The following is a 24,096-nucleotide window of genomic DNA, read 5'->3' as shown; positions in this document are numbered from 1 at the left end:
CTGAGTGAACTCCAGGAGTTGGTGATGGACAGGGAGGCCTGGCGTGCTGAGATTCATGGGGTCGCAAAGAGTCAGACACAACTGAGCGCCTGAACTGAGCATAGCACAGAACAGCTACCTTTAAAAATATCAGTTATTCTGCTCAAGCAGAGAAAATTTTTTCTCTTGTTCCAAAAGAATTGCTTCTTCACGTTTCTATCAGTGTCCTTGGACTAAACAGAATGCAAAACAATGTAACATTTAATCTGCACCTGCCACTAGTACTGCCATCTCAGTTTATACCAACTCCATCTCTGCTGCTGCTGCTGCTGCTGCTGCTAAGTCGCTTCAGTCGTGTCTGACTCTGTGCGACCCCATGGACTGCAGCCCACCAGGCTCCTCCGTCCATGGGATTTTCCAGGCAAGAGTACTGGAGTGGGGTGCCATTGCCTTCTCCAAACTCCATCTCTAGTCTATGATATTTGATTCTCAAGAGCCAATGCAGACTAACCCTCATCACTTCATAAAAGTCATCATAAAGAGAATAAAAAAGTGTCCAGGGTATTCCCAGATAAAAATAGTTAAACTCAATAAAGGCACTTAAACCTCTGCTGACTCTAAATACTCCATCAAAACAGTAAAGGTGATTCTTTTTCACGCTCTTTTTTATGCATACATGAATGAGGCCAAAGATAACAAGAAAGGAGACAACAGCAACAAAATTCCAGAAGCTGGAAAGCAAATGGATGAGACCTGGGGCTTCCCAGGTGGCGTCAGTGGTAAAGAATCTGCCTGCCAATGCAGGAGACCAAGAGATGCAGGTTCGATCCCTGGGTCATGAAGATTCCCTGGAGAAGGGCATGGCAAACCACTCCAATATTCTTGCCTGGAGAATTTCATGGACAGAGGAGCCTGGTGGGCTACAGTCCATGGAGTCAGAAAAAGTCGGACACAACGGAGCACGCACCCACAGGGGAGAAATGGCTACTCTGTGTCCTAGATAACTGACTTAGCATACCTGAAAAACTTGGGATCTTGAAACAGAAACCAAAAAACAATTAAAAAAATAAGAGAAAACAAAGAGCAATTCATTTTTCTCCATAGAAACGCAGCCCAAATGGCCCAGAAATTGCTCTATCAGGTACTAATGAAAATAGGAGTAAAAAAGGAACCAAAAACCGAAGGACTGGATAAAAACTGATTTATAAAGAAATCTGATTGCTAAATTTTCTCTACCACTCCAAACTGGGCAATGGTCCCTCCACCACTGCAGAAAATCTTGAGAGGCATTTTTTGAAGCCACTGAAACAGCTGAAGGCCTGGGCAGCACACTGAAAACTGGAGGAGGAAGTGAGAGTTCTCATAGTGAGTACTGAGGCCACTCCTCCCGCCACACCCTTTTCCCCTGGCTCAGAGAACAAGTGTTCGCTCCCATAACACTTGGATGCATAGATGTCCTACAAGCGTTGGAAGAGATTGGAAGCCCTTCTCTAAGGAGTCTGACCAGCTCAAGAGAAAAGACCAAACATACTGAATATTCAATTCAGTTCAGTTCAGTCGCTCAGTCGTGTCCAACTCTTTGCAACCCCATGGACTGTAGCACACCAGGCTTCCCTGTCCATCACCAACTCCTGGAACTTGGTCAAACTCATGTCCATAGAGTCGGTGGTGCCATCCAACCATTTCATTCTGTCATCCCCTTTTCCTCCCACCTTCAATCTTTCCCAGCATCAGGGTCTTTTCAAATCAATCAGTTCTTCACATCAGGTGGCCAAAGTATTGGAGTTTCAGCTTCAGCATCAGTCCTTCCAATGAATATTCAGGACTGATTTCCTTTAGGATGGACTAGTTTGATTTCCTTGCTGTCCAAAGTACTCTCAAGAGTCTTCTCCAACACCACAGTTCAAAAGCATCAATTCTTCGGCACTCAGCTTTCTTTATAGTCCAACTCTCACATTCATACATGACTACTAGAAAAACTATGCTGCTGCTGCTGCTAAGTCGCTCAGTCGTGTCCGACTCTGTGCAACCCCATAGACAGCAGCCCACCAGGCTCCTCTGTCCCTGGGATTCTCCAAGCAAGAATACTGGAGTGGGTTGCCATTTCCTTCTCCAGGAAAAACCATAGCTCTGACTAGATGGACCTTTGTTGGCAAAGTAATGTCTCTTTTCCATATGTTCTCTAGGTTGGTCATAGCTTTTCTTCCAAGGAGCAAGCGCCTTTTAATTTCATGGCTGCAGTCACCATCTGCAGTGATTTTGGAGCCCCCAAAAATAAAGTCTCTCACTGTTTCCACTGTTCCCCCATCTATTTGCCATGAACAGACACTGATACTATAATTAAAAAACTGGGGCACTTCCCAGGTGGTCCAGTAGTTAGGAACCCATCTTCCAGAACAGGGGATATGGGTTCTATTCCTGGTCCAGGAGGATTCCACACGCAGCAGCAAGGCAGTTAAGCCCGTGCACCACAACTACTGAGCCCACGTGACGCAACTCCTGAAGCCCACGCACAGCAACAAAAGCCCCAGCACAGCCAAAAATCAATTCGTTAATTATTTTTTAAAAAGGGAAAGAAAAATTTAGCTGGCCTTTGTCCCAGGATCCTGGGAGGCAGACTCTGAATGCCAGGAAGTTCCTGGCTGATTGTCTTTGTTATTCATGGTGGGCCCAAGGAATTGCACTTGATATTAACATATTATTGACCAGAGACGGATTAGCAGGAGGGGCATTAGTTTCTGCAAAAACCACCCCGGGTCAATAATGTGTTAAACTGGGACTCTTGGTGCACCCTAGATAGTGTGTACCGAGGTGACTCAGAATGGGGGCAAGCCATACAAGACCCATCTTGTGAGTAGAGGGTAAGGGCTTTCCAGTAGGCGAGCAGTGAGGGAGACTGGGAAATTGAGCTCAACCACGTGGCTAATGACTCAATCGATCATACCTCCACAATGAAACATCAATAAAAACTCTGGACATCGAAGTTTCGGTGGGCTCACCTCACTGGCAATGCTCTTAATACTGACACACGCTGACATGCCAGGAGGGCAATGTGTTCTGATTTCATAGGGAGAAAACAACAGAAACTTCGCACCTGGAATCCTCACAGACCTGCCTTGTCTCTCCCTTTGGCTGATTCTGATTTCCATTCTGCTGTAATAAAACTGTAGTATAGTACTTTCAGTGAGTTCCATGAGCTGATCTCATGCATCATAAACCTGAGAGGATAGTAGGAACCCTGGAACTTGTAGAGAGCTGGAAAAAAAGTGGAGATGATATGAGGACACCCAAACTTACGGCTGGTGTCTGAAATAAGGGCAGTATTGTGAAGGATTATGCCCTTAAACTGTGAAATTTGGCCAAGAGTCGGACACGACTGAGCGACTTCACTTTCACTTTTAACTTTGATGCATTGGAGAAGGAAATAGCAACCCACTCCAGTGTTCTTGCCTGGAGAATCCCAGGGACCGGGGAGCCTGGTGGGCTGCCGTCTATGGGGTCACAAAGAGTAGGACACGACTAAAGCGACTTAGCAGCAGCAGCAGCAGCAATAATCAGAAGTCATTGTAAATATTAAGGATACTCCCAAACAAATGACCCAGTCAGATCTTCTGAGTCAACACCACTCAGCAACTCAGCATTTCCCATCAAGGTTTTAGTGTCTCACTCTTTAAGAACACTTCAGAAAAGTTATCACTAATTAACCTTAGGGAAATAAAAAAAAAACGGAGCTCTTAGCAGTTAAAAATGAAAGACAAAATGAAAAATTCCATACAGAACTGAAAATACAGCTGAGGAAAAACTTCAACAAATAAAGCAAAAAGACAAAAAGGTGGAAACTAGGAAAGCAAATAAAGGGGAATTAGTGGAAAATTCTGAAAGAGATGGGAATACCAGACCACCTGACCTTTCTCGTGAGAAACCTGTATGCAGGACAGGAAGCAACAGTTAGAATTGGATAGAACAATAGACTGGTTCCAAATAGGAAAAGGAGTATGTCAAGGCTGTATATTGTCACCCTGCTTATTTAACTTATATGCAGAGTACATCATGAGAAACACTGGGCTGGATGAAGCACAAGCTGGAATCAAGATTGCCAGGAGAAATATCAATAACTGCAGATATGCAGATGATACCACCCTTATGGCAGAAAGTGAAGAAGAACTAAAGAGCCTCTTGATGAAAGTGAAAAAGGAGAGTGAAAAAGTTGGCTTAAGGCTGAACATTCAGAAAACGAAGTCATGGCATCCAGTCCCATCACTTCATGGCAAACAGATGGGGAAAGAGTGGCTGACTTTATTTCTGGGGGGCTCCAAAATCACTGCAGATGGTGACCGCAGCCATGAAATTAAAAGACACTTACTCCTTGGAAGGAAAGTTATGACCAACCTAAACAGCATATTAAAAACCAGAGACATTACTTTGCCAACAAAGGTCCGTCTAGTCAAGGCTACCGTTTTTCCAGTGGTCATGTATGGATGTGAGAGTTGGACTATTAAGAAAGTTAAGCACCAAAGAATTGATGCTTTTCAAGTGTGGTGTTGGAGAAGACTTTTGAGAGTCCCTTGGACTGCAAGGAGATCCAACCAGTCCATCCTAAAGGAGATCAGTCCTGGGTGTTCATTGGAAGGACTGATGTTGAAGCTGAAACTCCAATATTTTGGCCACCTGATGGGAAGAGCTGACTGATTTAAAAGACCCTGATGTTGGGAAAGATTGAGGGCAGGAGGAGAAGGGGACGACAGAGGATGAGATGGTTAGATGGCATCACCGACTCAATGGACATGGATTTGGGTAGACTCCGGTAGTTGGTGATGGACAGGGAGGCCTGGCGTGCTGTGGTTCATGGGGTCACAAAGAAGTCAGACACGACTGAGCGACTGAACTGAACTAAGAGGACCAGTTCAGAGGGTCCAAATGTTGAATAACAATTCCAAAAAGAAAGAATGAAAACAATGTGCAGGAAAAAATGAAATAAATAATTTTGGAAAAATATTCCAGAATAAAGGACGTAAGTTTCAGGATTTAAAGTGCCCGCTGAGGTTCCAGCACATGAATCTATACCAAGGCACATCATCAAGAAATCTCAAGACAACAAGGTTCTACTTCATAGCACAGGGAACTATATTCAACATCCCGTGATAAATCATAATGGCAAAAAAATGAAAAAGAACACGTGTGTATATATATATATATGTGTATGTATATATATGTGTGTGTTCTTTTATATATATGCTGCTTCTTAGGAATTCACAGATGTTCTGCAATTGACGATCTACAGTGATGTGAAACCCCTGGAGTAGGAAATGGCAGCCCACTCCATGTTCTTGCCTGGAGAATCCCATGGACAGAGGAGCCCGGCGGGCTACAGTCCATGGGGTTTGCACAGAATTGGACACAACTGAAGTGACAAAGCAGCCGCAGTAAAGTGACAATCAGGAAAAATGCAAATATGAACTAGGGATGACCACAGCACTGATTATGCAGGAAAAGTCATTGTATTAGGGATACATACAGAAATATCTAGCAGTAAAATGCCACATTTTTTATAATTTAAATATTTTCCAAAAATTGGACAAAGCAAATATTGCAAGATGTTAGAATTGTTAAGACCTAAGTGATGGATTATTTGGGTATTTATCAGGTTTCTATTTTTCAGTACATTTGAAATTTTTCATAATAAAAAGTCAAGACAAAATTACTTTGTGAACACCTGTGCATGAAGCAGTGCGTTGGATCTCCATGATTACAATTAAATGGGGACAGGATGAAGAGGAGAAAACCAGGAATATTCTATGGTTATCTTACCATATCCTGCCATAGAAGCGCCATTCTCGACATCCATTGTGTTCTTATTTTCCTCTGCTAGGGCTTTAACATATTTTTTGCTTAAATCTAGTATCTGCTCACGTAACTTGACACTGCTTTGATGTCTTGGTCGTTGAAAAATATAGTGCAGTAACATCAATCCCCAAAGGAGTCCAAATACAAGCAAGAGTAAACTCAATTTCTGGGACATAGATTTTCTTGAGATTGTAAAAACCATTTCTGAGGAACCACACAGACTCAACTGAAAAATGGTACCCAGAGGCAAGTCACCAAGCAATCAAGACGTGAAAGAAAAAAATCTCCTCCTCTAATGTATATTCTTCATCTTCAGCAAGGTTGCCGCCAACTCACAATTAACTCTGTAAAATTGAGAAGAAAAAAGGCAATTAGTCTTAACTATATCAGTAATAGAATAAACAATGGTAGATTAAAGAAGAGATTGTACAAATAGTTTTCATTTAGAATTGTATTGTCTTCTTTTTGATAATTTTCTCTATCACTAAATAAGCTTCCTAGTCTTTTATCAGCTCTGTTTTCACAGCTCTTTAAAAATTTAAACTAGAAATAAATGTCAGTTCATTAGAACTACCTGAAAGAAACGCCGCCATGGTCATGAAACTCTGAATAACTTCTCATTGTCTGTAAATAAAACAATGAATATATAAGATTTAGAGATATCAGTCTCTTCAAATACAAGTCACCAACCTAAATGTGTGAAAGCAATTCCTCCTTCTCCTTTAAAAAAAAAAAGTTGATTCCAAAATGAAAGTCAGAAATAGGAAAGGTGAAACAGACTGGAAGATCAAAACAGCTGACTGAAGAACAAAACAGAACCCACAGTAAGCATGCCAACGTCACTAGAAAATACTACTACTGACAACGGGTAATCTGAAAAAACAACCAACCTAAGATGACAAATAAGTCATAATTTCTAAGTTTATACTTTAAAGTATATGCCAGACGTGACAAGCACTAACTTCCTTTTTTTTACCTTTCCAAAATTTACAATTCTAAACAGGAATGTATTTTTATAATTTGAGGAAAAACTGAAAAGTTATACTTCAGTTTTTTTAAAAGAGATAAAGTAACAACAATCAAGGAATCATAAACAGCGTAACAGTAATAATGTGCCCAAATCACCAAAGGGTCCAATGAAGAAAACTCTTCAATTATGTCTAACGGGATAAAATTCTTCAGGGAGAAATATACCTAGAGTCCAAAAAATTTCATTGCACAGCTTAATGAAAATAATCACTAAGAACGTTTTAACTTCTTAAAGTAGTATGGGCAAATAAAACACACTAATTCCAACCTACTTAACTGAAGTAATAAAATCTAGTTTGAGGATAGTAAGACTAGAAATGAATATAGCCTCAATGAAGGTAAAGCATTCAATCACTCTCCACACACATTTATGAGCCAGCATATATGATAAGCAGCAGGAGAATCCTGTTTTGCCCTAGGAATTTGATTTCTAGCACAGGTGCTTTCAAACCCTTTTGAAAATAAATTAAGAAAGTATTTACTCAATGATCTTATACAAAATATCAAAATATAAAACACATATAATCAAAGTTTTTTTTTAGCAAATGCATGTGTGTTGAGGTATGCTTAAGGGGGAGATCTACTGCCCAGCCAATTTTGGTTCAGAAAATTCCCATTCTTACTTTACTCCACCCTGCCACCCAGTCCCTGACACACATTCAATAAATTCTGGAGCTTCAAGGTTTGAAGGACACCCATCTACTCTAACTGAAGTATATTTATCTTTCCAAACCTCACTACAACCAAGACTACACCACCAACTAGGTATGTTAATAACTATGTAAAGCAATTAAAAATTAAGGAATTAACTCATTTTCTAATTTTCTTCTACTTCTGCTTTTTTCTTCAGTTACCATGCACACAACAAACTCCTTCAGAGTTCACTGAAACAATATCATTAATATCAATATTGGATTACTAAATTTTGTTTAACAAAGTAAACATCACCTAATATTTTTTTCTACAAAGATTTTTACACTTAAGTTCAGAAAAAGTAGAAATTCTGGGTTCCCAAGCAAAATTTAAAAACATTCTTTCACATATATAAACCTTCCTTCACACATCTTTCCAGGTGCTATGTCTTTTCAAGCTTGACCTGAGTGCTAGATTATCCAACCCAGTACCCAGTGGAAAAATCAACTGGGAATCTGTCCTGAAGCAGTCACAGCAGGGTTCTAAAGGTGGCGTGCCCACAAAGCCAGAAAAGTGACATCACCAGAGAATAGAGAACATAGACCTGAAGGTATTTCGGCAGATGAAGGTTAGAGCCTAGAAAGCTCTAAGCTACTATACCTGTCCAAGGCCACAAAGGAAGAGACTCAAAACCAGAAGCAAGAGGATACTTCAGTTAAATAACAGCAACAATCATTACTACACTTACTTACTTCATACCAGATTCTACTCTAATCTCCCTACCTAAATTAGCTTATTTAATCTTTACAATATCCCATACTAATAATATTCTGACTTGAATACTTGAACAGTTGAAAAAACTGAAGCAAACAGACATTAAATAAGTTGCCCAGTTCAAGAGGGTGGGGACATATGTACACTTATGGCTGATTCATGTTGATGTATGGCAGAAACCAACACAATATTATAAAGCAATTATCCTTCAATTAAAAATAAATAAATTTTTTAAAAAGAGAGATATATATCCTACATTAAAAAAAAAAAGTTACCCAAGATCAAACAACTAGATAGTGGGAGAGAGAGCATTCAAAGCTCAGGCTCTTAACCACTGCCCTCTTTTACAGCAATGGCATTCATTAAAAGAGCAGCAGCAGCAACCACTGTGTTGAAAGTACTGAATCCTTATCACCGGTCCAGACTGAAATAAACACTTTACAAAGGTTATTTCATTTAATATTTATATAACCTCAAAAAATAAATGTTGTTGTTCCCACTCCAAAGATGACTAAAGTAAGGCTTTACGAGGTTAGCCTGCTTAAGATTTTTTAATACCCAGGACCACTCACTTCATTTGCCTCAACTTTGACAAGGATCACCAAGTCCACAAATTCAGAATCCGTATCTCCATTCAGGGTCTCTTCTTTCCCTTAAAAGGGTCCTTGCTGCTTCTGCTGCTGCTGCTAAGTCGCTTCAGTCGTGTCTGACTCTGTGCGACCCCAGAAACAACAGCCCACCAGGCTCCCCCGTCCCTGGGATTCTCCAGGCAAGAACACTGGTGTGGGTTGCCATTTCCTTCTCCAAAAGGGTCCTTAAACCCAGCCATATTAGAACTCCTAGGTTTTATGAAACTCCACAAAAGTAACAAATCCCAAAACTGTAAATGGCATTAGGAAGAGAACAGGAGGTTCATGGGTAAGGAAGCCGGAATGACTAGGGAAGGAGAATAGTTAAACCCAGGGAGCCTAACCCATAAGAGGTAAAATCCCTCCAAGGAGGTACAAGCTTAAGGATGAGAGGCTGGGGAGTTCTCTGGTGGCCTAGTGGTTAGGATTCTTGGGTTTTCATTGCCATGGCCCAGGTTCAATCCCTGGTCAGGGAACTGAGATCCCACAAGATGCGCAGTGCAGCCAAATAAATTAATTTAAAAAAAAAAAAAGGAATGACAGACTGCTCAGCATCATGAACACAAACTCTGCTTAGAGGCAGTACCAACACCAGACACAGCGAGAAAATCCTGGGAGGAGACAAGGCAGAAGCAGGGCTGAGGAGGGTATGTCCCCGGAGTAATAAATCCCGGGGAACAAGGAAGCCAAGTTTCTCAGTTTGAGGGACCCAAAGAAGCTGCAAACATTAAATAAAGAACCCCCCTTTTGGTTCTATACTGTGTATGACCCAACTGTACCACAGATTCAGAAAAGAGGCTGTCATGAAACGTCTCCGTAGCCTTAATTCTACATGAAATGTGTCTACTCACCATTGCCTACAACAAAATTAGAGCAGACCATCTCAGAAGGAAGTGTGAAAACTATACACTGTGTAACTTGCTTGTGTTTCTTACATGGTTTTCTATAGAGATAAGAAGTTTTACTATGAAAAGGTTTTGTCTCTGGGAATAGCAAAGAGATCAGAAGTTGGGAGCAGTTAATCCCTCAAGACATGAGAGAACTACAAAAGGACACCAAGGAATAAACAAGTGTGGAAGACACCCTAGAGCCTTCTCTAAGCTGAAATGATGCCCCAGAGCCAGCTTCTGCATGACAAAGAGCTGAACAACTCAACAGCCCATGAGGATTCTCCACAGTGACCCAAGAAGACCTGAAAACTGTTACCTGAGAGTTCGTTTCCACAAGCTACTCCAAGCAAGCCCAGCAGAGGTGACTAAAATACCAAAAAGAATACACTTCTGCTTTTGGTCTCTTCTGAGGGAATACTTCACATTAAAACCACCTGGAAAATTTTCTTTTTTTTTTTAATCCCAGTGCAGAGAAGCCTGGAGGAAAACCAGAATCCTACCACCAGACCAGCAATGGCTAGAGGCCAGAAGCTACTTCTCCCTGGAACTTTGCTCCCAGTAAAAAATACATTTATCACAGAGGCAGAAACTATAAATGCAGGTACTAGAGACATAGCACAAGTGGGAAAGCACACAGAGAAGCAAGGCAGAGACGTACACCTGGAGCGAAAAGGGTACAGGCACCCCCTAGTGAGGAGGAGCCCCATAAGGAGGCGGTTAAGTCATTTATATACCTCAGTTCTTCCCCATCTTTGTCTTCCTTCAGGCCAATTATTTGGTTTTTTTCTCCACACTTGACCTACCCTGGGACCCTGCCCTTGGTGCCCACACAACCCCCAGCCAATATGGATCTCAAAGTGAAGGCTTCTGGGAGAAGCAATCCTCTTTATCCCCTGACTTTTGACCCACCCACAAGGAGCCTTTCTGCGAATGTGTAGCATTTCCCTTGTCCCAAAAGAGCGGGGAGTAGAGATTCCTTAATCCTTTACTCAAATGGGTTTTGCCCCTCTTTGTCCTTGTCATGACTATTACCTTAAGGTGTTTACAAGAGACAAAGACTGGCTATTTACCTTGTTTCTGCTGTTACTTCCATTTTGGAGAGCAAACAGGAAGCTGACTGTAAATTCCTCAACTGCAGCCCATCTAACTCTTGTCTCAGGAAATGCTAGCAGTTCTAAGTATCAGGCCTGAAACCCACTTTTTCTTGCCCCATGAAATGCAAACAGGAGGACAGTTGTAAACGTCTAACCTGGAGCCCTTCTATCTCCTGACTCATTTCTGTGCAATGTTCAAAGTTGCAAATGGCAGAGAACTTGAACACTGAATTCCCCAATTTTCCTTTGTCCTTCAAGTACCAGTTCAGCTCCTGAAAGGCCACCTAGATCAGGACAGAGACAATAGTTAGAAACCTAAAGGCCTGCACTGTCACTGGGGACTTATGGCTACAATCCAACATAGTATTCGTCCTCCACCCACACAGTGTAAAACACAAAAACTTTTCAATCTTAACTTCTAGGCCCCCTATATTAATTTCTTACTAATTACTTTAAAAAGTAAAACTTCAAATATGTCCCAAGTAACAATTGGAGTTTTTAAAGGCAAAAATAAAATCATTATGGAAACTGAGCAGGCCCCAGTGGGGACCTCCTGGATACAAGTCCTTTCTCTGTCCCCTGTTTCTTGTTTTTAGGGAACAGACTTCATTCAGCCTCCTAGACCTTTCCTGAGTTCCAAAGGATAGAGTCAAATTGCTAATCAGCAAAGTAAGGGAATGCAGAAACAAAAAAGAAAGAGTCAAGAAACAACAGGGCAGTGATAGGGACACTTCCCCAGTGGCCCAAGTGGTTAAGATGCCTTGCTTCTGCAGGCGGCATGGGTTCAGTCCCCGGTCAGGGAACTGAGATCCCACATGCCACATGGTGCAGCCAAAAAAAACAAAATAGTGCAGTGTTGAGGCACGGTCCTGGTTCCTCCCCAAAAAATATTCACAACACACCTCTGAGTTCTTCTGCAGGAAAAGTCCCCACACAGGTAGGAGATGGTAACTTCAGGCTGAGCACAAGATGACCCTGTTACCTCACCACCAACCAGTCAGAAGAAAGTCACACACCATACAGCCCTCATCCCAAATTTTGTCTATAAAAACTTCCTCCAAAAAATGGACTTTTTGAGCATTATCTGTCCCAGACAACTGATTCCGTTCAGGGCCCCACAGGCCTCTATGTCCCCCATTTCTTTGATTATAAGAAACCACCTTCATTCAGCCTCCATGCCCTTCCCTGAGTTCCAATGGGGCAGATACAAGCAGATGTTAATTAGGGAAGGGAGAGCACATGAAACCAGGGAGAAATAGTCAGGAGCAGCTTTGGGGCAAGGTCCTGTTTCCCCACCTAAGGATACACACAATGTCTTTAAGCTATGGTATGCTTCCCACAAGCAAGCAGACTCCAGACCAGCTGGACCTCAAGTTTGATGATGGTGACTCCTACCTACCTCACCACCAGCCCTTCAGAAGAATACCCACAGAATGACCATACCCTCCTTAAACATTTACTATAAAACGTATTATCTTCCCCAAGTGAGAATACATTGTTTCGAGGGCAGGAGCCCACAGTCTCCCGCCTTTGCCTGGCAAAGCACTAAAGCTCCTTTTCTACTTCACCAAAAATTCTGTCTCTGAGATTTGATTTGGCACCAGTGTACAAAGAAGCTGAGCTATCAGCATCACAACTTGTACGGCACCTTACAATAAACACTGTACTTTCCTTCCCAACAACACAGGGTCAGCAGATTAGCTTGGCTTTACTGCATGTGGGCAGATCACAGTTTTGGTTCAGTAACATATTAGCTTCATCATCATTATTTTGACCTAAGAGAGACAGACTTCTGAATATTTTTAGGATTCCCAGGGGAAAGTTCTCACCCAACTGCAGAAATTACAAAAGGAATTACACTCCATATGGCCCAAAAGTAGAAAAATTAAGGAGAGGAGACACACTTAAAATGAAGTATCTGTAAAGTACTAGACCTGAAGAAGGGCAACAGAATATGCTCCAAGTACCATCATCTCCAACTAAAGTACTGCCGCTACTTCAAGTGACTTCCTAGATTCTTCTCCAACCCCACTTCAAGCCACTGTCCTCAGAGCAAAACAAGCCATGATCTGAATAGTCACAATTTTAATTTCTTCCTCCAAAGGAAATATGCAAATTGTCAATAAGCACATGAAAAGGTACTCAAACTACTAATCTTCAGGGAAAAGCAAATTCAAACCACAATGAAATACCACTTGACACCATCAGGATGGCTATGAAGGGCATCAGAATGTGTCACCCCAAAATATCCACTTTGGTATAAGGATTATTTTCAGCCGAAGGTAACTGAAAAACAGCAGATGCAGTAAGGCCTCCCTGATCTCCCCCTTTCTACCTGAAAGCAAAACATGAATTACTTACGAGAAAGATGAGAACACTCTTTATCACAGGAGACAGGGCACTGATGCTGAGACAAATCTGTACAAACACACCTTACTAAAACAAACCTTATCTTTCATTAGTTACCCCTATGTATTTACCTTCCCACAATTTACTGACTCCAGAAGCTCAAACTCCTTTTCCTTTGTCTTATCACACTTCCATAATTTATGGCTCTTTGTTTAAATGGTATATACACTCTCAGCACTAACTGCTTCTTTTATTTTTTAAGTTCATTTCTGTGATGTGAACCATTTGTATATGAAACAACCTTTCTCTCCTGTTAATTGATCTTTCATCAGTTTAGTTTGCTGAGTCCTGGGCACTGAACCTAAGAAAGTAGATGAAAACGTCTTTTCTTCTACAGCAATTATTAAAAACAAAACCAAAACTGTTGGTACAATTGCAGAGAAATTGAAAGCCAATACAAAATGGTGCAGGTGCCGTGGAAAGCAGTATTGGCAGTTCCTAAAAAAAATTAAACAATTTGACCCAGCTATTCCACTTCTGGGTGTAATTACAAAAGAACTGAAAGTGTTACGGAACACAAGTTCATGTGAGTGATGCATAGTAAGGCCAAACCAAAATGTGGGAGTTTGGAGCAGAGAAAGGTTTATTACAAGGCCAACGAAGGAGAACAGGTGGCTCATGCTCAAAAACCTTGAAGTCCTTGATGGTTTTCAGGGAGAAATTTTCATCGGCAAAATCTGGAATGAGGGCTGTATGGTATGTGACTCCCTTCTGAATGGTTGCTGATGAGGCTAACAGGACGGTATTCCAGGCATCTTGTGCTCAGCTGAAGTTAACCATCCTTATCTGTGTGGGAATCTTAGTTCCTTCAGAAAAACTCAAAGATATTATATATATATTCCTTGAGGAGGAACCAGAATACTACTTTAATTGCTGCAATATAGTTTCTTGATGTTTCTCCTTTGTTTCTGCATACCCTTACTTGCCTGATTAGCAACTATTTGAATCTGCCCTTTGAAATTCAGGGAGGTCTAGGAGGCTGAAGCCTTCATCCTGCAAGAAAGAAATGGGGGGCTCGGAAGGGCTTCTGTCCCCAGGTGGTCCCCGCTGGGTCCTGCTTGGTTTCAGAAGCAGGGACTCAAAGAGGAACTTGTACAGCCATGTTCACTGCAGCACTGTGAGGTGGAAACAACAGGTGCACAGCTGAATATACACACAATGAAATATTCAAGATAAAGGAGAATAAAATTCTGATACATGCTACAATATGGATCAGAATTAAAACCTTAGAGGCATTGTGCTAAGTTAAAGAAGCTAACACAAAAAGACAAATATTATATGATGCCACTTGTATAGGTACCTAGAAGTTAGTCAGAGATAGAATGTAGAATGGTAGTTACCAGAGGCTAGTGGGAGGAGAGAATGGAGAGTTATGGTCTAGAGTACAGAGTTTTATAAATACTCTGGGATGAAGAAAAACTTCTGGAGATGTAAGGCAGTGATAGGAAGGAAGGAGGTAGATTGACTCCTGGGCTAACACAGAGCTAACATATGACCCTGCAATCCTACTCTGGGGCATACATCCAGAGAAAACCATAATTCAAAAAGATACATGCACCCAAATGTACACTGCCGCAGTATTTACAACAGCCAGGACATGGAAGCAACCTAAATGTCCACTGATGGATGAATGGATAAAGAAGATGTGATATATACATAGAACAGAATATCGCTGCTGCTGCTGCTAAGTTGCTTCAGTCGTGTCCGACTCTGTGTGACCCCACAGACGGCAGCCCACCAGGCTCCCCTGTCCCTGGGATTCTCCAGGCAAGAACACTGGAGTGGGTTGCCATTTCCTTCTCCAATGCATGAAAGTGAAAAGTGAAAGTGAAGTCGCTCAGTCGTGCCTGACTCTTCGAGACCCCAGGGACTGCAGCCCACCAGGCTCCTCCGTCCATGGGATTTTCCAGGTGAGAGTACTGGAGTGGGGGGCCATATATTACTCAGCCACAAAAAAAGAATGAAATAATGTCATTTGCAGCAACATGGATGGACCCAGAGATTGTCATACTGAGTGAAGTCAGACAAAGAAAGACAAACATCATGTGATATCACTTATATGTGTAATCTTAAAAAATGGTACAAATTAACTTATTTACAACACAAGAAAGAGTCACAGATGTAGGAAACAAACTTACAGTTACCAAAGAAAACTCTTCAATGGTTTCCCACTGCACTTGGAATAAAATTAAAACTATTTACTGAAACCAAGTAGGACCCAGTGGAGCACTCCTAGGTACAAACGCCTTTCTGTGCCCCCTATTTCTTGTTTGTAAAGAGAAGGCTTCAGCAGGTTCACACAGATACTGATCACGGAAGGGAGAGAACGCAGAAACAAAGGAGAAGCCGTCAAGATACAACAGTGATGAGCACACGACTCCTGGAGTTCCAGGTTTCTGAGCAGGAGCTGCCCATTCTCCTTTCACGCTTGTTGCAATAAACCTTTCCTTGCTCCAAACTCCCATTTTGGCCTCTTTGGCCTCACTGTGCATGAGGCACACAAACTTATGTTTGGCAACATGGCCACAGTCGAGAAGGTTCTGCAGAGCTGATTTCACCATTATCTCTGTCCTAATCTCACACCACTTTCCCCTTGCTCACTGTACTACAGTCAAGCTAGGCAAAACACACCAAATTCTTTCTGAACTCAGCAGCAGTACAACTGCTATTCCCTTGCTTGAAATGCTCTCCCCATGGCTTATTCCTTTTCCTCTTTTAGTATTCCTCCTTTACTCAAATGTCACCTCTTCAAAAAGTAGCACTCCCGCTCCTACCCCACCTCCAGCCTCAAGGTACTCTCTATCAATCTGCATATGAAATTACATACAGTAAGATCCTGCCTCAGTATCTGCAGGGGTTGGTTCCAGGGCCCCCAATGGACACCAAAATCCACAGACGCTCAAGTCCTTCTTATAAAGTGGTATATTATTTACATATTACCTATGCACATCCTCCTATATACTTTAAATCATTTCAAGATTACTAATAGTATCTAATACAAATGTAAATGCTATATGTTGCTGCTGCTACTGCTGCTAAGTCGCTTCAGTCGTGTCCGACTCTGTGCGACCCCACAGACGACAGCCCACTAGGCTCCCTCGTCCCTGGGATTCTCCAGGCAAGAACACTGGAGTGGGTGGCCATTTCCTTCTCCAATGCGGGAAAGTGAAAAGTGAAAGGGAAGTCTCTCAGTCATGCCCGACTATTCACGACCCCATGGACTGCAGCTTACCAGGCTCCTCTGCCCATGGGATTTTCCAGGCAAGAGTACTGGAGTGGGGTGCCACTGCCTTCTCCGAAATGCTATATGTTAGTCACATCTGATTCTTTGTGACCCCATGGACTGCAGCCTGCCAGGCTCCTCTGTCCCTGGGATTCTCCAGGCAAGAATACTGGAGTGGGTTGCCATTCCCTTCTCCAGGGGATCTTCCTGATCCAGGGATCGAAGCTGGGTCCCTTGCATTGCAGGCAGGTTCTTTACAGTCTGACCCACCAGCAAGTAAATGTGATATGAATAGGAGCAAATTTAAGTTGTAGTTTTTGGAAGTTTCTGGAATTTTTTTTTCAGTATTTTCAATCCACAACTGATTCCACAGATGCAGAATCCGCAGATACAAAGGGCTAACTATATTCTATCTTTAAAACCTTAAGTTATTTTATCTTCCTAAACCCTAAAGTCTCACTTACATCATGGAGATAACAGTACCTACCTAACACTGGTGAGGATAAATGACATCTTATACTACTAATGTCAATAAATATTAACATTTATTAGTAGTATCAGGTACTTACACAGCAATATCAGTCAGCAGTTTGAGTAACTTGAGTTAATACAGGGCATGTTTTACTAGACGACTTCCCAGGTGGCGCTAGTGGTAAAGAAACTGCCTGCCAATGCAGGGCACATAACAGATGTGGGTTCGATCACTGGGTCAAGAATATCTGCTAGAGGAGGAAATGGCAACCCACTCCAGTGTTCTTGCCTGGAAAATCGTATGAACAGAGGAGTGTGACGAGCTACAGTCCATGGGGTCGCAAAAGAGCTGGACACAATTGAGCGACCAAACAATTAAGATGACTTAATAGCATGTCATTGATGAGAACAGTTCCTCTTCCATATGGCCTAAAATGAGACTAGAGTATCTGTTTAAATGCCACCTGTATGAGAAGGGTCTTAAAACCTTATAACCTTATTCTAGTCCACTTTCACCTCCTTCTCTCACATCACATTACTTTATACCAACTGAGGCTTGTTTCTTAAAGTCCCACGTGCCTTAAGGGCAAGAGTAACATGCCCTACACTGCAGCCATAACTTCCACAGAGCCTGGAGAACAATCAGCAGAAATTTACTTTAAGCACACCCTCAGCCTAACCCCACCAACTCCCCTGAGCACCAATGTGACCTCCCTGCAGTGTTTCTGAGGGGCAAAGGTGCAGAGGAGAAGAGAATTTCAAGATCAAATTACAGTCAGTTGAGTTCCACATCCACAGATCCAACCAACAGCAGATAGAAAATATTTAATGAAAAGGAAAAAAAAAAGAAAATATTTAATGAAAAGAAATTCCAGAAAGTTCCAAAAAGCAAAGCTTGAATTTGCCATGCACTGGCAACAATTTACACAGCATTTGCATTGTATTAGGTATTATAAACTATTGAGAGACGGTTTAAAGTATACAGGACAATGTGCGTAGGTTATTTGCAAATAACATGCCATCTTATTAATACATAAGGGATTTAAGCATCCCAAAGATTCTGGCATCCATGGTCACAGGGCAGTAAAGGTAGAGGTGGACCTGGAATCAATGCCCTGCAGATACAGACACAGATACAGAGGGACGACTGTATTTTCAATTACCTGAGCAGAAATCTGATTTAATCTTCTCACATTTCAGGTGTAGGAACTAAAGCTCAGAGATGTTAAGTGTCTTGCCTAAAATGGAGGCAATGAGTTAGTAGCAGAAACTGTATTGGCCTTGAACACAGGTCCTGACTCACTATTTAGGTTTTTCTCTATACCACACTACCTCCCCTACCTCCAGGAGAAAAGACTATAAGTACTAAATGAACTATAATATTAAGTGGACTTTGTCTTTTTTTTTTTAAAGGAATGTAACAAGAAAACAGTAATGGCAGTTTAGGTCAATGATACTAAAAATTCTGAAGATATGTAGTTTGGACTATTCTTTAAACTATCAGGTTAGCATATTAAAGTTCCAAATATGTTGATTCACAGAAATCAAAGTATTACAAAGTTGCTACAGGAAGAACTTAAGAAATTGTAGATCTTTATTTTTTTAACATAAGCAAAAGAACTAGAAAAAATATACAAGGTCTTCTGGATGTAGGTATCTTCACCATGATCAGCAAATACAATGATAAGAAAACATTTCCAGAAAAAATAAAGGGAGGGTGGGGGAGGGATGACACAGAAAGAACTGTATTCGAACACAACCTTTACTACATACAGTTTCATTTAAGCCTGAAAGACCTTGGTTTATTCATTCATTTGCTCACTTATTCATTCACAATATTTATTAAAGCACCTACTATGTGCCAGGAACAGGAGATGTGAATGGAAACAAGCCAGGATTCCTGCTCTTCTAAAGATTATGCTTTAGTAGAAGTCAGATAGTAACAAGCAAACACAGAAACAAGCTAATTTCAGCTTGCAATAAACTGCTACAAAGAAAACAAACAGAGAGATTGAGAAAAAATGAGAATTTGGAGGAGCCAAATGAGCTATGAGGTCAAGGAAGGAGGTCTGACCTGAGGAAAGAAATGGAAGTATGAAGTCTGGCTCCAATTTCCTTCTAACCAAAACCTTGAGAATTCTAACCAGAATCTTGGGAGGAGACAGTAAATTCCTTTTTTCTATTCTCCTCAGTACAAACATATGAGAATGAAAGGAATCCCAATCCCCACATGGAATGGCCTGGTTTGGAGAAATTGTCCAAAATGAACAAAAGGAAACCCATAAGCAAAGAAAACTCTGTATTCCCTTTTCTTATGAGAATGGCAGTTTCGCTGTTTGGTAACATACGAGCAGTAATGATCTGACGTGGTGGTCTTTACACAGGAAAACATTTTTTTTGACCTTTTCTAATATGAAAAGGGCAGTGCTATCTGGCAATGTGATGGCATGTTAATTTGTAATTGCTGTTAAGCATTTTAAATACAATTTTTCAAACTCCAAAATATTGCTCGTTACAAACTACTAAAGTAGAAAAACAAAAAACACGGGGAAATTTTTTCTTAATTTATATATTTATTGTATTACAGACCTTAATATATTCACTCCAATTCACAAGATTTACACATGAACAAAGATTTTTCAAAGCTCTTGCCAAACAGCAAACATGCTGCTGCTGCTGCTAAGTTGCTTCAGTCGTGTCTGACTCTGTGCGACCCCATAGACAGCAGCCCACCAGGCCCTGCCGTCCCTGGGATTCTCCAGGCAAGAACACTGGAGTGGGTTGCCATTTCCTTCTCCAATGCATGAAAGTGAAAAGTGAAAAGTGAAGTCGCTCAGTCGTGTCCAACTCTTAACGACCCCAGGGACTGCAGCCTACCAGGCTCCTCTGTCCATGGGATTTTCCAGGCAAGAGTACTGGAGTGGGGTGCCATTAAGTAACTACATATCTAAGCTATTTTTCAGTGGTTTCTCCCTAGCCAAAGACCTAAAGTCGAATACATTACTCCAACATTATTACTAGGGAAAAGTAAAGATAGAGGATCAGTGAATACTTAAACTAGAAGATCCTCATTTTAAAGACAAGGAAGGACTTCCCTGGTGGTCCCGTGGCTAACACTCCATGCTCCCAATGCAGGGAACCTGGGTTCGATCCCTGATCAGGGAACTAGATCCCACAAGCTGCAATTAAGAGACTACAAGCTGCAACTAAAGATCCCATGTGCCACAACTAAGAGATGGTGCACTCAAATAAAGAAATAAATATCTTTTAATAAATAAGTAAAGATAAGGAAAGGGAAGCATAAGGAGGATTAATGACTACCCAATGTCAAACAAATGGGGAAATTAAGCATCTAAACTCTCAGCCCAGGACTCCAGCGTTTTTTCAAAAGCAAGGAACAAGAATCTACTTTTCAACTAGCCCTTTTCAAACAAGATGAAACACAGAACACTTCCCTGGTTGTCCAGTGGCTAAGAATCTGCCAATCAATGCAGCGGACATGAGTTTGATCCCTAGTCCAGAAAGATCCCACAAGCCAAGGGGCAACTAATACCATCCACCACAACTACTGAAGCCCAGGCTCTAGAGCCTGTGCTCCAAAGCAAGAGAAGCCACCACAATGAGAAGTTCACACACTGCACCTAGAGAGTAGCCCCTGCTTCCCACAACTAGAGAAAGCCCGACACATCAACCAAGATCTAACATAGCCAAAAATACATAAATGAAATAGAAATTATCAGAGTAGACTGTACAGAATATAGATTTTATTTTGTAAAACTTTTTTCAGCTTTCTATACACTTATATACTTCTTTCATACACACGCACACAGAGTTATATATCCATGGAGTCTGTAGGTTAAAAGGCCCCTTTCTATGGGCTGCAGTCAAAAATGTTAAAAACACTGCATTTCACACTGCCGATCTTGAAATACTTCCTTGTATTTTTATGCAAACGTTGCAATAGCAAGACTAAAAACTTCAATGGATGACCAATCCTACCTTGGAACTCTCTACTTCAAGTCCCATTTTTGCATTCATTTAGGGCTCTACTTTTGTGCCGTTATGAATATATAACTAAAGTAACTATTAGCAGCAACTAGCAAGCACAGAAGCTCTCATTCAGCCAAAGGTGCTCCAAGAATCACTGCCTGTTGATCTACAGAATTTACAGCTGGAAAAGCAGATCTTTATTACAAAAAGACACAGTATGTTCTCACTAGAGCTCAGAGGTTCAGATAGTTCTCTCCAAAAAAAGAAATAAGTACGCCACAGACTTGCCTTTGAATGTAATTTCAGGAGAAAAGCTCATTCCTAAAATATTTTCTAGTTTCTCCACATAATATTGCCTGAGGCTAACAACTAGGGGAAAAATTTAACATAGAAAACAGCCATCCACTACTAATTAGGTCTAAGACTTAAAATGTGAACTGCCTTGGAAGAAGCTACACTATAATTCCAGCTAAGACACAGAAATATCACATCTCAAGATCTAAGATCATTTTTAGATGGAATATTGGGGAGAGGCAAAAGACGACGACAGCTCTGGAGAGGACAAAGACAGATCGAAGACAACGGATAAAAGAAGTGAGGGTGACGAGGAGAATGTTAGAGCAAAAGGGAAACTACTCAAGCACTACACACAGTCAAAGTGTAATCCAAAATACATCACGCCCTACTAGATACTTCAGGCACAAAGCCTGACCTGCCCACTGACTCAGCCAATCACGGTTTGCGCCACACGACCCCACCTCCCCCTCCACAGCTGACCAGACCAGGACTGGGCACCTTTGCCTGAGACTTCGCACAAAAAGGCCCCTAAAAAAAAAAAAAAAAAAAACAAGCTGTTGGGAGTAAAAATAATAAATAAATAAATAATACATATAAGTAATAAATAAATATCACAAAAAGAAACAATGAGGTTGAATTAGGGGGACTGAGAAACCCAAGTTATACTGTTATGTAGCTGCTAAATCCTGTCCCCACTCTTTTGGGCCTCCATGGACTGTAGCTTGCCAGGCTACTCTGTCCATGGGATCCCAAGTTATATAAAAGCAGGGATAACAGATAAAGAGACTGTGACTAAAGAAAAGAGATACAGAGTACAGAGGAAGAAAACTAAGCATGTCAAAAATGCAGAGAAAACATGTGCAGCTCCTGAAAGAGGGATGAAGAGAGATTCTTGTTTATGGCAGCTTTCTATTCTTTCATGTGTACCCGTTCCCCAAGGTGGGGGAAAAAATACCCTAAGACACAAATAAATTACTAAAAGGGTTGACATCATTTTTTTCCCACATTAAAAAAGAACTTGTCACTGAAAGGTCTGAGTTAGAAGAATCCCTGGAATCAGACCAATTCTCTATTTGAAAGATGAGGAAGTTGAGAACCACAAAGGAAACTAAGGTCATACAGAGTGACAGACCCAGGACAAGAATCAAGGTCTCCTATTTCCAGTCATTATTCTGTCCCATACACAGCACTAAATGACGTCACCAACAGAGAAACATTTTTTCCTAAAGACGAGTATTTCTGCCACACGTTTCTTAATGAGTAAGAAATCTTTATGTGCACTATGCCATCTCCCACAGTTTAAATACGTTTTTCACATATTTACTCTCTGGTTCTCTGATATCCTGATGAAATACATTCAGTAGATTTCTCCTTAATTTTTTTTCATGCATGTGTCACTCAAGACATTACACAAAATTCACCTTGCTCCACTGGCTTTTCCCCCACCATAACCATACATTCAAAAACAGCTTAATGTAGAGAACTTATTTCAGACTGCACAGTATTTGAACCAAAAGTAGTACAGAACACACATTTTAAATGAAAACAATTTCAACAAAGGACCATAAAGATTTCCATGAGGAAAAACTCAACACCTATGTCAGTAAAATTCAGGAGAAAACAGTGCAAGAACAATCATAACTAAAGAAGGACTAATGTGAAATGCTTCAAATCATCTTATAAAATGTATTGCTAACATTGGATTTATCCTGAGAACAAACACTACAACTTGGAAACAAAAAGCCCAAACGTGAAAATTACTAAACAGTAGAAAAGTACAGAGAGAGGGGGAAGAAAAAAAAGCTGGCATAAGGTAAAGATGGTGAAGCCCCAGGTTAAAGACTGCACAACACCTAGATGCTTATTCTGCCAAAACACTTAAGCTCCTCCAAGAATCCCCTACCAAGCACAGCTGGGGATGGGGGTGGGGTAAATCCTCATATCTAAAGCGGACCCACAAAAAGCAGAGTCATCAATTTTCCAAGAATGTTCTCAGCCATCTTAAGACGGCGAAAATTGAAAACACAGCACATTTTAAAGAATCCTTTACTTAGGTTTAAGGTGAACAAGATATATAAAGTGAAGAATATAGAACCTAGAGTGCCAATGATTGAACAAGGAAAACACAAAACTCACCAATCTAGGGGCCACTTCAGTATAGCTAATGTAAGTATTACACTCAAAGAATTTTTCCAAGTGAAGAATTTGTGACGTTGTAAGCATATTATTTCTTATTCTAGCAACTTAAGAGATGTGTACTGTTATGGCCATTTGATTGGTGAGAAACTGTAGGCTTAGAGCCTTAATTAACCAAGGTCACTAAAGCCAGGCAGAGTCGATCAGGATTGGAAGCCAGGCTGTTTTAATAGGGCTTGCGAGATTATAAGCCACAGTCGACACAGCCGTTTAAATTCATCCTTACCACTTACCCAGCAGCTGAGTTTTGGAGAGGGAATTTAAAAAGGGCATCTGACTTTCTCTCTCAAAGTAGAACAGAACTGAGCTGTCAGAAACGGAAAAAGAAGTGAGTGCGGCTGCCGCGCGGGCGCTCCAACCCCGCAGCTCAGGTCCGTCTCTCCCCCGCGCCAGCGGCCACGGGACCCAGCCCGCCCCACCTGGATCACGCAGCCCGAGCCACGCTCGGTTCTCTGCCCGGGGCCCAGGGGCCGCGGTTGTCAGATCTGGAGCAGCAGGGACAAAGACCCTCCTCGGCCGTGGCCCGGAGCTGCGGGTCAGCGCTGGAGCGGGGTCTTCGCCGACGCCCCGCGGCAGCGGCCCCGATGGGGCGGGGGGCGGGGCACGGCGGAGGAGAGGTGGCCCCCGGCCCGAGGGGC

At 41.6% G+C, this 24,096-nt stretch overlaps 1 protein-coding gene across 4 annotated transcripts in view; it reads right to left on the bottom strand.

Moving 5' to 3' along the window:
* The window catches only part of CCDC126 (coiled-coil domain containing 126), a 42,373-nt gene extending 18,315 nt beyond the window's left edge, over nucleotides 1-24,058 (bottom strand). The window contains exons 1-3 of one of the 4 annotated variants that reach the window (XM_010839067.1): nucleotides 23,692-24,058; nucleotides 6,398-6,447; nucleotides 5,788-6,167 (exon numbers count right to left, since the gene is read on the bottom strand). In XM_010839067.1, the coding sequence (XP_010837369.1) occupies nucleotides 5,788-6,025 (238 nt within the window). In that variant the 5' untranslated portion in view covers nucleotides 6,026-6,167; nucleotides 6,398-6,447; nucleotides 23,692-24,058. Of the gene's footprint in view, nucleotides 1-5,787; nucleotides 6,168-6,397; nucleotides 8,433-11,027; nucleotides 14,820-23,691 lie in introns of those variants that run through there. The other 3 variants (XM_010839066.1, XM_010839068.1, XM_010839065.1) reach the window with 3 other exon arrangements.
* Nucleotides 24,059-24,096: the final 38 nt, after the last annotated feature.

The sequence above is a fragment of the Bison bison genome, unplaced genomic scaffold (genome assembly GCF_000754665.1).
Source record: "Bison bison bison isolate TAMUID 2011002044 unplaced genomic scaffold, Bison_UMD1.0 scf7180017864109, whole genome shotgun sequence".
Lineage (NCBI taxonomy): Eukaryota > Metazoa > Chordata > Mammalia > Artiodactyla > Bovidae > Bison > Bison bison.
Note: the sequence above shows the minus strand (reverse complement) of the source record. Positions and strands in the feature narration are given on the sequence as shown.